Here is a 14720-nt window from a genome sequence, read left to right on the forward strand (position 1 = left end):
ACCCTGTACATTTTTAAGTTCATTCCTGGTGATGTTTTAAGATTAAAATCTTTTAAGGAAACTGACATTTTTCAGGTCACTGAAAAGTTTTGGATCCTCAGCAGCTCTCTATTTAGGACACATGACCTCGGGCCCCTTTCACATCTGGCTTCTTGCTGGAAATTCCTATGCAACTGACAGTCTCCATGAGGCAATTAAGAAAACATAGCTCCCTTTTTTTTCTCCATCCTCCAACATGCTCCTTCTAACAGAGACCCAATTTTAAGCCCTTAAACTAGAGGCCATCTTTGAAGGATAGATGTACAATGTGGTGAACCACACTCTGAATCACTGACTCCTGCCAATGTTATTTTGCTTCTATCACCTTGACCCCACAGGTCCTGAGACTAGCTTTTCATAACTACATCTGGTAGGTTTCAGCTTTAGTTCTGGTTTTCAGATTCCAGTCCCATTACCTCCCTCCTATCAAATTCAAGTATTGCCTGTGACCTGGCCTGGTCCTTTAAAAGTATAAATTGTCTGAGTGCAAGAGCAGACTGGAGTTTGAATTGGGGCTATAAGTTGGGTCTGAGGTGAGTCCCTTATCTGAGTTTATTCTCTTTTGTAAAATGAACATGACCCCCCACTGCACTGTGCCATTGAGAGCAGAATTAACCTGACAGGAAAGCACCTAGCAGGGATCTAACAAATGCCAGCCACCCTAGCCTTCTAACAACCTTTTCTTATTCTAACCCTTTCAGCTGGGGTATTAAAGTATTTTCCAACTTTGTCTTTCTATCTAAAGAGCTCTTCTGGTTCTGCAATCACTATGAGTGAGGAGGGACAACTGACTTACCCATTTAACTAGGTGCTACCCACAAAATGTTGTTTCCTGAGGACTATACTGACCCGGCTCACTCAGCTCCTTAAAAGTTCCCAGACCACGACAGAGGCTCCTGTGAGGAGTGGTTGGGATGGAGGTCAAGTCCATGAGAGGCCATCTCCACTTTGCTATCTGACAGCCCCAATGTCACTCCAATAAAGCAAAAAGAACTCCTTCAAGAGTCCTGATGTCATGAACACAAGCCTGTCAATTCTTCTCTAGCATACCCTGTGGTATCTGTGTCCTTGAAGTATCTCAGCAATAAGGTACCCAGAATGCCTGGATGGGTCAGTCAGTTAAGCGTCTGCCTTCGGCTCAGGTCATGATCCCGGGGTCCTGGGATCCAGCCATCCACAGTATCAGGCTCCCTGCTCAGTTGGGGAGTCTGCTTCTCCCTCTCCCTTTGCCCCTCCCCCTGCTCATACTTGCTCTCTCACTCTCAAATAAATAAGGCCTTTAAAAAAAAAAGACTCTGGGCACACCTGGGTAGCTCAGCAGTTGGGCATCTGCCTTTGGCTCAGGGCGTGATCCTGGGGTCCTTGATCGAGTCTCACATAGGCTCCCTGCAAGGAGCCTGCTTCTCCCTCTGCCTACATCTCTGCCTCTCTGCGTCTCTCATGAATAAATAAAATCTTTAAAAAATATAAATAATAAATAAATAAATAAATAATAAATAAAATAAATAAAATAAATCTCTGTGTATATGCCCAGACTATCTCCTAGCTTACTTTGAATTAATAAATATATACAAGTGTTTAAAGTCAAGAGAGACTCAAAACAGTTTCCCTTGCCTGCCCAAAGAATCAAAGGAAAAAATACTTGTAAACGAAACTGTGCTCCAAACTATGAAGAATGCAAATGTTTTCACCAACAAATAATTCTCCATAACAGCTACATTTCACCAGAGTACTGAAAATCAGCCCCAAATGTCCAAAATTTTAGCTCTTTGTGCCCTACACCAAGAAAGAGGCAGCACAACCCACAGTTCACTGTTGTTTTTAGTCTGGAATTTCTTTGCAGTGGGTTATCTTGCAGAGGAGCAGATGGTTACCCTTGGAAGTGATAGAAAAGCAACAGAGAAAGGAAGGGCGAAAACATGAGACAAACAATTCAAAACCTTTTCATATTTTTTTTTATTTTAAATTACAAAGGATGTTGCATACACTGATGAATCTGTATCTGACTAGAAGTGCTGAGGGGTTGGAAGGTGACAGAAAACAAAGGCAACATTTGAATTGCCTTTTCTTCTGAAAAGAAAAACTGCACAACTATTAACCAACATTTAATAGAATAATTTTTAAACAGCTCATGCGTCAACAAGATAAAATTCTCTCTAGACAAAAGACAAGACTGAATCCAATAAAAAGTTTCATAGCTCCAGTTGGGGGAATGGGGAAACAAAACTACAGAATATTTATGATAGCATTACAAACAGGATCCTACGCCACTATGCAAAAGAGGTTGCCACATTGTATGAACAAATGCTCTGAATTCTTGCCCTTCCACTCTTCTCTTGTGACTTCTTATGTGCGGTCAGCCCTAATATCACTGTTAATCACAAATGCTAATTATTGGACAAATCCTAGGGAAAGAAAGTAAAAAAAAAAAAAGCAGGCAGTGGAATACAGTGTCATAAAAATGTGGTGGAAAGGCAGATACAGTACACACATACACATTTCTGTTATTTGGTTCTGAAAAAAACAAAGGGTGAAGGGCAAGACACAGTAATCAGTCCCGCTCCCATCCACCCAGAATTTAATTAACTACACCATTGTGTTTACATTGTTATGAAAGAGGCAAACCTAGTTCACCCAAACTTGGCACACTGAAATACCCAACTCTGATGTTCTTCACTAGTTACCAAGTCTTCAATTCCAAAGTACTATTTGGAAGTAGTTTTAAGGTTCTACTCCCTACTACACTCTAACCTCTCTTTTCTAAAGAAAATGGCAATTTGGCATAATTCAGTTCCTAGGTGTAATTTCTACAATTTTCGGTCAGTTTACTAAGCATGAGGATTATGCTTCAACACATAATCCCGCTTGCCTATGGAAGTGTAAAACTGTCAGTAGTACATTTTCATCATCTTTCCCCAACATGCTTATTCCTTAAAACGAAACAACCATTCCTACAGTTGACATTCATTGTTACATCCCAATGTGTTTGAAATATTAAAAAAACATGGAGTCATCTTCTCATAATGCCCTTATTAAGATTACAAAGATTACAAAAGAATCCACAAGTATTACGGCACTGTGTGAGACTTATTTATCATGATCCAAGGGAAGAACAAGACTGCAATTCTTTGCAAAGTTGTGGAAATGGCCTCAGTTCCATGGGAAATGGTATTCCACAATAGACTTCACTAGAAGGATAATTGAAACCTTTTACTTTAACACTGAAAGCATAATTCAATGCATTCTCAAAATTCAAGTTTCAAGATTTGGAGAGATGCTAACATTCTCTTACATAATTAATTAGAAAATACTTGAACAGAATTGTAGGAAGACTATATAAAGAAAGGGAACATAAGTTTTTGTTAATTCCTGCTGAAGGCAACTTGAATTTGTTTCTTAGAAAGTTAACTAAATCTTAGCAGCTAAAATATTTTTAAATGTATGGAATAAAGAAAAGCACATCCATTCTTGACATTTTGGTGAATAAACTAACAGCTTTATTAATGAAGGCAAACATCAGATAATTGTATGAATATTATATATAAAAAAAGAAATCCAAACTAACAGCATTGTATTTCAAAAGTACTGTACTTCTGTTTCTTTTAAAGAGACTTGTCATCTGTTTTATAAAACAAACAAAACGGGTATTCTTCTCCTAAAAAATTCTGGAAAGATGAAATAGTCAATTTCAAGCTGATGAACTGAACACACCTTTCTTTAAATGCAGACTATTGCTAAGGAGCAAATCAAGTCAAGCATCAGAAAGAAGATGTAGGACAAATTCATGAAAGTCAGAAACAAGGGATGTAGTGAAATTACTGCTAGTCTTTCCCTCTCATATTTAAAGACCATTCAAAACTGGTCTTTCATACAAATATAAAATAACTATAAAGAGAGGGAATTGGAAACCATACCCATCTGAAATCCTTCATGATGTTTTTATAATTGCTCTGATTCTCTTACCAAAAAGGTCAAAGTGAAAGATTTAGGAAGTGGAAGGGAATGAAGACGTTAAGTTTAAATGTACAAGTAAGGCACAATATAAAGCCACATCATAATCTGTCATGAAGGATATAGGAAAGGACAAGAATCATACATGGTACAGTAGAACAAGCAATCATATTGACTGAAAAAGTGTGGCACCCAATTCAAAACTCAGACAAGATCTTAACAAGAACAACTGGACAGCATGCTTTCATATGGAGACAAACTCTATAAAGAATCCAGTGTATCTGAAATGAGGAAGAACGTTTTTTTGTTTTGTTTTGTTTTGTTTTTAAATCATAGTAGTACTAGAGTCAAAGTTTATAATTGTTTTTGGAACAATGGGTTTATTTGAGGTGAATTCACAATGCCTTTACTTAAAGTAAGATTCTGGACTTCATTATGAGCTATCTGTATACCATGTATGAACACAGAAAACCTTTAGAGAGCTCTTCTCTAATGATCTTCACCCAAAAATACATGCCACAATTTTCAAAAACAGAACATGTACAATTGTTGGGGTTTTTATGTTACCCTTATAAGATCTGTTTGTGTGATACACTAAACGAGTATATTTTAATGACAATAGAGGAAGCAGATTATTACTGGCATTAAAGTACAACCATTTCTAGACGGTTTTAAATGCCACAGAGTCCCCTGGTTAAAATGTAAAGCTGCACAGCTTGCCTATGTCATCTTTATGATAAAGTTAAAACAGCAAGAGGATTTAACTTTCACTCTACATTTTACTGCCAGGTTTTTATTTAGATCAAGTATCGCTGCAGCATTCTGACCAGCCCAGATTTAGCAGCAAATGGCAGGAATCATATAAAATGCAATTTTTTTTTTAACAAAGTGCTTTTCTAAGATATACATACATATATAAATAGGTACAAAATAAAGTGTCAACATTAAAAAGCTCAACTATTTAAAAGCTTTTAACTATTTAACTTAAGTAGTACATATAAAACACTGAAATGCAAGGATATGGAATCTACTAAACAGATTCAAAGTCTTTTTTTTTTTTTTTTTTTTGAAATGCAAGACCAAAAAATCAAATTCTGGTTTGCAGACAGGAAAAAAGTATCAAAAACCAGAATTCCTAACACAGCAGCTAGAAAGGGGCAATTTTATAAACCTCATCAGCTGAATCTCTATCATGAAGTGATTTTCACCTGATTGCAAAACTGCCACATTTTGGAACATGTTTCATTTTACTAAACACACTCTGTCAAAACTTCATATACTTCCAAGTTATAAGCCTGTGCTTTGACTCCTCCCATCTAAAAAAGAAAAACTTTAAACAATGAGCTTACATTCTTTTAAACCACTAGCTCTGAGCTTATCATCTGTTTAGCATAAATGCACTAACCAGGTACATTTCCATCAAGCACAAGAAAATCTTGTGCATCACAGTTTAGCTAAGGTGTTAAGACAATCCTTGGAGTTTCCTTTTCATGATGTCAAAGAAGCATATAAGCAAACATTGTTCAGTTGTTACTGTGTGTTTTAGAATCAAACTTTATAAGCAATAGCTTCATATGCTATGGCTTACAAATGGGGGTTGGGGGAGAGGGGATAAAGTAGAAGAAAAGGAAACACACTATAAAGACAAAATATAATTAAGGAATAAATTCTCCAGGGGGTAATGGAGAAACAGTTGGAGAAATAGATACTTTCCCAGCAGCTGAAATTTTTGGTATTTTTTTCTGGCTAGATAGGATCTTTTTTAAAGTATAGTTTTTAAGCCACCAGTTTTCAGAGTTCAAAACACAAGATTTGAGAATCTAACAGTAAGAGAGACAGAATGGAAAGACCTGTGGGGAAGGTTTATAATGCTGCCTTGACACAAGAAATTTCTCATCAAGAGGTAAAGCTGTAACACAGTTAAAACACTGACTAATGAAGCTGTTTTATGTGAGCAAAAAAGAGCACCTAAAAACTAAATGTGTTAATATTTCTCAGTTCTAGAAATTATAGAAGAAGAATAAGTCACATGTAAGTTTGAAGAAGCTAATTTGAAAATACCTGTACAAAAATATAAAAATCTATAAATTGTTTTTGTTTTAAGCTTGTGTTCATCTTTGAAAATATTACATGCACAATAATACATCAATTGGAAAAGTGGCAACTAAAGAATTAGATATTTTTAGCTTTTTTCTTTCTTTACATATATATATATACATAATACAATAAAAATAATCTGTATTTTGGTTGTTTGGTGGAAGTATACTACAATAAGCTAAATAAACTTTTTTAATTTTCAAGGTCAAAATCTATTTCACCAATAGCTTACTAAAATGAAATATATTAAAATTTCCTACAATAAGTGCAGAAATAAAAAGACTTACAGACATCTAAATGGCCACCAACTTATCTACTATGGAAGCGAACTAGAGGAACAGCAAAATAATATTTGTGTGTGTGGATGCTCCTTCTGTAGATAATTGGACCCAAACAGAAATAAAATTCACAGTTCAGTAAGATCCCTAACCCTGACCTTTTCATTTTTCTTTTTTTTCTCCTTTTTTTTTTCATACATTCATACAGTATCATGTAAGCTGTGCAAAACTTTACTTAGACTGGCAGTTTGCCATATCAGTTGCATTTGTCTTTGGTACAAAAAATAAAACAATCGCAATAATGTGCAAGTATTTGTCTTCTTCCGGTCAAGTACCGAAATAGGAGTTTTCTAGAGCCATCTTTTTTTTGTTTGTTTTTTGTTTTGTTTTTTATACAATACACAGACTCTGTGGCATATATCTACATTTCAACATAGTCCTATATACATTCAAAAATTTTGAAAAAGAGTTGGAACAAAAAAACATTTAAACCCCATAATTTTTCCATCTATATATCCTGTGTTTCCTCATTAGGGTTTTCATCATACAAAATATTACCAGTTTTATAGTTTCCCCAAAATACAAGGCACAAAGAATATGCTTTTTTTCTTACTTGCACAGACATTATATATATATATATATTTATATATATACTTATATATACCATATTGAGCTCGGAAAATGAACTTCTAATATGGCACATGGGTGTGAATGCTGGGTTGTGCCATGTACAAGTGAGATTAATGGTTGTGGAAAATCAGAACAAAAGTAGTAACTCTAAAAACAATCTAAACTGACTGTTTAAAAAAATGCTTCCTCAATTTTTTTGTGTGGTTCAGAGCATAAACCTGCCACAATTTGGCATTTATTAATATCTTCGCTCCTCCCAAATGTTTTACTTTAACAGATTTTTGCAATCTGTATCTAAACATTTACTTAAATGTGAGTTTCAATTCTGATGCCAGTAGCAGTTTTAACTATGGTTTATGCTCTGAAAATGCAATAATCAAGTATTTTGGATCATGCTTCACTTATGCTACTTAGTTCTTAAAACAATGTAACCTAATTGTAAATGTTTACATAATGCTAAACTGACATGCAAAACAGAATGAAAATTTACAATGAATAACGTGACAAACACAGACATTTCTGACCAGTGGTCCAATGAGGCTGATTACACTTTTGATGTTGGTATCCTTAGTCCTACAAGGCCTCCAGTGGGATTGCCTTCTGCGGTCTTCTCTAACACTTGGTTAACAAATTCTGAGGTTTGCCCAGCAACTGGGAGACCTGAAGAAAAAGAAATAAGGCACACTTAGGCACAGAAATGGAGAGGGCTTAAAGAGAAGGTGAGGAGTAGGCAGATCTGGGAGCGGGGGGTGCGGGGGATGGACGGACAGACCCCAGCTTGATACTGGTCCTAGCCAAGTGCTCAGCTGCTCGCTACTGCAACCCAGAAATTCATTCTAGCCCCACTAGATTAGAAAGATCAAACCAAGAATGAAGAATGGTAAATCAATATTTTAAAAGGAGGTAGACGGTAAGTAGTAAAGTCCAAATAATAGTCCAAACCCAAACTCCACACTGTCACAACAAGCATTGTTCCCCAACTGACCATGTTTGCCCTGTTGTGTCAGTCTCTTCCAACTGCTCCAGCCTCTGTATGTCTCATGAGTGGGCTTTACCCACACAACTGAAAACACTGGCCTGAAGGATGTATTCAGTCATTAAAAAAATTTTTTTTCAGTCATTTTTATAACTACTGGAATAAATTTGTATTTCTTTTTCTTCATTTTAAAGAAAAATGAATGAATAAAGTTGGAAGAGAAGGGGGAAAAAGGTGGGAGACACTTTAAGTATGTTGAGTTTTTCATTTTTATCTTCATCTTCTACAGCTGAGGTCAAAAGATATTTTAAATCAGTATGTCAAACAGAGCTAGTATAAGCATGTTTTAAAAGTAATGACAAAAAAAATGATTAAAATGAGATAGAAATAGAAAAAGATTTAGGCATGGCTCATAGGAAGAAGTCACAAGATAGTGTAAAAAACAGAGAACTGACACTACCTCAACCATGTCATTAAATGTAGCATGACCTATAAAGAACTTATGAAACTCAACACCCAAGAAACAATCCAATCATGAAATGGGCAGAAGGCATGAACAGAAATTTCACAGAGGAAGACATAGACACAGCCAACAAGCACATAAGAAAATGCTCCGCAACACTTGTCACCAGAGAAATACAAATCAAAACCACAGTAAGATACCACCTCACACCAGTGAGAATGGCGAAAATGAACAAGACAGGAAACAACAAATGTTGGAGAGGATGTGCACTGTTGGTGGGAATGTGAACTGGTACAGCCACTCTGGAAAACTGTGTGGAGGTTCCTCAAAGAGTTAAAAATAAAGCTACCCTATGACCCAGCAATTGCACTATTGGGTATTTACCCCAAGATTCAGATGCAGTGAAATGCTGGGGCACCTGCACCCCAATGTTTATAGCAGCAATGTCCACAACAGCCAAACTGTGGAAGGAGCCTCGATGTCCTTCGACAGATAAATGGATAAAGATGTGGTCTATATATTCAATGGAATATTACTCAGCCATCAGAAAGGACGAATACCCACCATTTGCTTCGACATGGATGGAACTGGAGGGTATTATGCTGAGTGAAGTCAGTCAGTCAGAGAAGGACAATCATCATACAGTTTCACTCACATGGGGAATATAAGAAATAGTGAAAAGGATTATAGGGGAAAGGAGGAAAAATGAGTGGGAAAAACTAGAGGGTGATAAAACATGAGAGACTCCTAACTCTGGGAAACTAACAAAGGGTAATGGAAGGGGAGGCAGAAGGGGGGGATGAGGTAACTGGGTGACGGGCACAGAGGAGGGTACTTGATGGGATGAGCACTGGGTGTTATACTATATGTTAGAAAATCGAACATACATACATAAATAAATAAACATAGCATGACCAATAGTGGGACAAACTGATATATGTACCTCTTGATTGATGGAATGAGGAGGATAATCACCCATGATTCTTGGCAAGAAAATTTAACTGTATTTAGTCAGGAGGAAACAAACAACTCCAGATGTTGGGAAATTTTACAAGATCAACTACCTGAATTTTTCATGGAAAAAAATATGCTGGGAGACTGATCTAGATTAAAGGAGACAAAAAGATATAAATAATGCAATGATGCTTAACAAACAAAGGCTATAAAGGACATTACTGAGACAACTGGAGAAGTTTAAATATGGACTCAATATAGATATTATAACAGTATTGAAGTACTTGAGTGTGATACTGGTATTGTGCCTAAGAAAGAAAATGTCCTTGTTCTTGAGAAATACGTGCTGAAGTAGTTGGGGATGAAGGATTTGGTAGAAGTTACCTTCAAATAGGAATAAAAAATTTAGACAGAGACAAAAATAAAGCAAATGTAGCAAAATATTAACAACTGGGAATTTAGTTGAATCATAAACAGATGTTCATGTGCCATTTCTACTTTTCTTATAGGACTGAAATTTTTAAAAAATATTATTCATTCATTCATTCATTCATTTATTCATGAGAGACACAGAGAGAGAAAGAGACGCAGAGACACCAACTCTTCTTGTATTTGTCCAAATATGAGAAGGTAGAGGGAGAAGCAGGCTCCATGCAGGGAGCCTGATGTGGGACTCAACCCCAGGTCTCCAGGATCAAGCCCTGGGCTGAAGGCGGCGCTAAACTGCTGAGCCATCCAGGCGGCCCTAGGACTGAAATCTTAAATGAAAAGTTAAGAGGAAAAAATGAAATATACATGTTATGCTATAGTTAAAATTTCATCTCATAAGACAAAAATACAGAACTTATGAATTATCAGAGAAAACATATAAAACTAAACTATAATGAATCATACAGTGAATGATATAAAAAGGAAAAAGCCATATGAACAAAGCCTAACAGATCTTTTGATGACAAAACTAAAATTAAATATGAATCAATAAATAAAAATGACCTAAGTTCACCTATTAAAGAAAGATTTCCAGTCTAATAAATAAAATCTAACTCTATGCTATGTACAAAAATCTCAAAGTGAATTTGATGCTATACTTATCAAAATAAATTTTAACTTAAATATTTTTAAAAGATGTATCTAATATAAAGTATTCAGAAAAACTGAAAATTAAAGGGTAGGCAAAGGTATACTAAGCAAATATAAATAATAATAAAGCTTCATTAATGATTGTAATATGAGACAGGATTGAATTCAGAGAAAAAGCTATGCTTCATTATGATAAAGATTATAATCTGTAATGAAGATCTAGCAGTAAGGAATCCTATTCAAGCAAAACCACAGAAAATATGAGAAAAAACTGATACACATTAGCGAGGACCTTTTTCAATCTTAGAGTAAATGTACACCTACAAAAATAAAAAAAGAAAACAAGACCTAATTAAGATTACCTGATGGAGCATATTATGCAGTCTTAACACAAACAGAAAATATGTCTACTTTTCAAATGCCCAGAGAACATTTAATTAGGTTGTAATAAACATAACAAATGTAAATAAATGTAATCATGTTAGATAGCTAAAAAAAACCTCTTAAATACATCACAAAAAAGAGAAATTAATAACAAAACTAGAAAAATAATAATGTCGACCTTCTGGAAAATTTTAAATATTTCTCAAGCAGTTTTTTTTTTTAAGATTTTATTTATTTATTCATAGAGACAGAGAGAGAGAGGCAGAGACACAGGCAGAGGGAGAAGCAGGCACCATACAGAGAGCCTGATGTGGGACTTGATCCCGGGTCTCCAGGATCACGCCCTGGGCTGCAGGCAGCGCTAAACCGCTGCGCCCACCAGGGCTGCCCCTTCTCAAGCAGTTTTTGCAGAGTAAATCAAACCAAAAATTCAGGGGCATCTGGGTGGCTCAGTTGGTTAAGTGTCTGCCTTTGTCTCAGGTCATGATCCCAGGGTCCTGGGATGGAGCCTTCTATTGGGCTCCCTGATCAGTGGGGTGGTCTGCTTCTCCTTTTCCCTCTGCCCCCCTGCTTGTGCTTTCTCGTTCTCTCTCAAATAAATAAAATCTTACTAAAAAACACCCCAAATTTCAAAGTATTCAGAAAACAAATATGACATATCAAAATTTATGACATATAGCTCAAGCAGCTCTCAGGAGAAATTTCAAAAGTTTTTAATTATATTAATGAACAAGAAAGAATAGAAAATAAGTGAATTAAGCATCTAACTGAAGAAATAAGAAGAACTGATGAATTCAAGAGCTGGTTCTTTTTTGAGGGGAGAAGTCGAACTACCTATAACTAACCAATTCAAGAAATGAAGGCAAACACAGTACACATAAAGAAATGAAAATGAAGCATTAGCCACCAATACAGAGGCTATTAAAAAACAAGACAATTTTTATAAATTTGAGGGCATGGAGGAAGTGGATAATTTTCTAGGAATATGTAAATTATCAAAACTGACTCCAGAACAGCTTGTAATCTAACATACAGAGAAAGTTTTCAAAGAGTTAATCACAAAAACATACTAGACCAGATAGTTTCAAAGCTTGTTCTACCAAATCTTTAAGAAAAAGAAACCCCAATTTATTTAAACTGCTCCAGGGAGGAACTCTAGAAAGACTGTTGTATGGCAGCACAGATTTTTAATCTCAATTCCCATTATAAAGACAGAGATTAACTAGAAAACCCATAAACCCATGAAAAACATAACAAGTGACAATGTATCTTCAAAACCCCCAAAATTCAAAAGGGTGGAAACAAACTACCAAAAGCTACAAGACCTGTATGGTATTAACTTTACCAATACTTGTGCAGGATGAGTCAAGGGGATTAATGGGCCTGAGAACAAAAGAGTCTAAAATAGCCAACAAGTTACTCACTGGAAGCCACAGGAGACCAATATGAGAACAGATGAAGCTGTGAGAGATTTGTACAAATGAATAGGGAGTACAAAAATTGAGTACAAGGTGAGTGTGAGAAGCCCCCAGGAAAAAAAAAAAAAGGCCCACAGAAAGATGTTGAGGGGCTTGAGCAGTCTAGCTCTGTGAACTAAAAACTGACTAAATAGGACTCCCTTGTAAGACAGGAACCAGGACTGGCAAGAATCAAAATTGGGCAAGACAGGCACAATAGATATGAAAGAAAGAAATGGTCCAGATAAAAAGGAAGAGGAGCACAAAACAAGAAATTTCAGAAAACAAGCTGCCCTGTGCACCTGCCCAGCCACAAGTTGTTCTTCTTGCCCTCGCTGGACTGTGGGCTAGTGACATACAAGTGTACCAGAGAAATTCCCTCTCATCTTTTGCTTTTGAACATCTTTTGCTTTTGAACATCACTGCTACCTCCAATAAAGGCACTTGCCCACAGGTTCTTTTGGTTTTCTACCCACCTCCCCCAACCCCCCTGCCCCGTCTCCTCCCTACCTGCTTTGTTGAGCCCTCTCCCTTATTGCTCCCTCCATGTGGCTCCCCTGTGGCATGTGGTGACTTTGTTTTTCTAGGGTAAACTTTCTTCCTGATCCTCTCCTGTGTCCCCTTCTTAGGATGGACTGAATCACCATCTCATAAATGAAAGCAAAGCATAGCTTTATATTAACTAAAAACAGAGGACTCTGTAAAGTTTGAAGTTAGAAAAGCTATCCTGAAGTAAACTTTTCAAAGTTTAGAAGAAAGAGTTTTATGTGTATCAAGGTAAAAGAAATCCCAAAAAAAGTTATTGTAAGGAAAAAAAAGAAGATTCCTACAAACAATGAAAGTGTGCCTGAAAGATATATGCAAAAATGACCATATCATACGATTATTATCCCAAATAGTCACAATCCACTATTATTTCAAAATGAACTCAATGATTTTCAAAATGAACTAAAAGACATTAAAGAAAATGTTACATGAAAGAACTACAAAAATCAGAAATAGAAAAACTCAGAAAAGAATGGGAAGAAAAATTTAATTCCTGAAGTTAAGACAAAACTAAAAGAACAAGGTAGCCTACAGAACAGGAGAAGGTATTTCCAAATGTCTTATCAGATAAAGGGCTAGTCTCCAAAATCTATAAAAAACTTATCAAACTCAATACCCCCCCCCAGATAATCCAGTCAAGAAATAGGCAGAAGACATGAACAAACATTTTTCCAAGAAGATATACAAATGGCCAACAGACACATGAAAAAATGCTCAACATCAATCAGCATCAGGGAAATACAAATCAAAACCACAATGAGATATCACCTGATACTGGCCAGAATGGCTAAAATGAACAACTCAAGAAACAACAGATGTTGACGAGGATGTGCAGAAAGAGGAACCCTGCTGGTGGAAATGCAAAATGGTGCAGCCATTCTGAAAAAAAAAAAAAGATGGAGGTTCCTCAAAAAGTTAAAAATAGAGTTACACTATGACCCAGCAATTGCGCTACTAGGTATTTACCTAAAGGATATACACATAGTGATTCAAAGGAGCACACACACCCTAATGTTTACAGTATCAATGTCCACAATAGCCAAACTATAGAAAAAGCCCAAGTGTCCACCAACAGATGAATGGATAAAGAAGATGTGGTATATAAAAACAACGAAATATTACTCAGCCATCAAAAAGAAATGAAATCTTGACATTTTGCAACAATGCAGATGGAACTAGAGGGTATTATGCTAAGCGAAGTCAGTCAGTCACAGTAAGACAAATACCATATGATTTCATTCATATGTGGAATTTAAGAAACAAACGAACATAGGGGAAGGGAAGGAAAAAAGATGAAAATAGAGAGGGAGGCAAACCATTAGGGACGAACTCTAGGAAATAAACTGAGGGTTGTTGGAGAGGAAGCAGGTGAAGGGAAGGGATAATTGGACGATAGGCATTAAAGGGGGGGGGCACTTGATCCATCAGCTGCATCACTAAATTCTATCCCTGAAACTAATAATACAGTATATGTTAACTAAATACAATTTAAATAAAGCATTTTATTTATTTTTTAAGAGATTTTATTTGAGAGAAAGAAAGAGAGCATGAGCATGAACAGGAAGGGGGCAGAGAGAGAGGGAGCATCAAGCAGGGAGCCTGATGTGGTGCTTGATCCCAAGACACTGAGATCATGACCTGAGTCAAAGGCAGAGCTTAACCCACTGAACCACTCAAGTACCCAATAAATAATTTAAAAAAAGACAAAACTAAAAATACAAGAGCAGCAAATAAACACAATAATGCTTTTAAGAGAAACAGAAGTGCAAAGGAGAAAGATTTTTAAAATAAAAAAAGACAAAATAATTGATCAAAAGTGAATATACCTCAGAAAATACTAAAGATAGGCAAAAGAAGATGCAACC

At 36.1% G+C, this 14720-nt stretch overlaps 1 protein-coding gene across 2 annotated transcripts in view; it reads right to left on the minus strand.

Annotated features, from left to right (window-relative positions):
• Positions 1-1977: 1977 nt before the first annotated feature.
• Positions 1978-14720, minus strand: part of CREBRF (CREB3 regulatory factor) — a 57635-nt gene continuing 44892 nt past the window's right edge. For both annotated transcript variants that reach the window (XM_025434261.3, XM_025434262.3), the window contains exon 9: positions 1978-7655. In XM_025434261.3, coding sequence (XP_025290046.1) covers positions 7540-7655 — 116 coding nt within the window. In that variant the 3' untranslated portion in view covers positions 1978-7539. The remainder of the gene's footprint in view (positions 7656-14720) is intronic.

Source organism: Canis lupus, chromosome 4 (assembly GCF_003254725.2).
Source record: "Canis lupus dingo isolate Sandy chromosome 4, ASM325472v2, whole genome shotgun sequence".
NCBI lineage: Eukaryota > Metazoa > Chordata > Mammalia > Carnivora > Canidae > Canis > Canis lupus.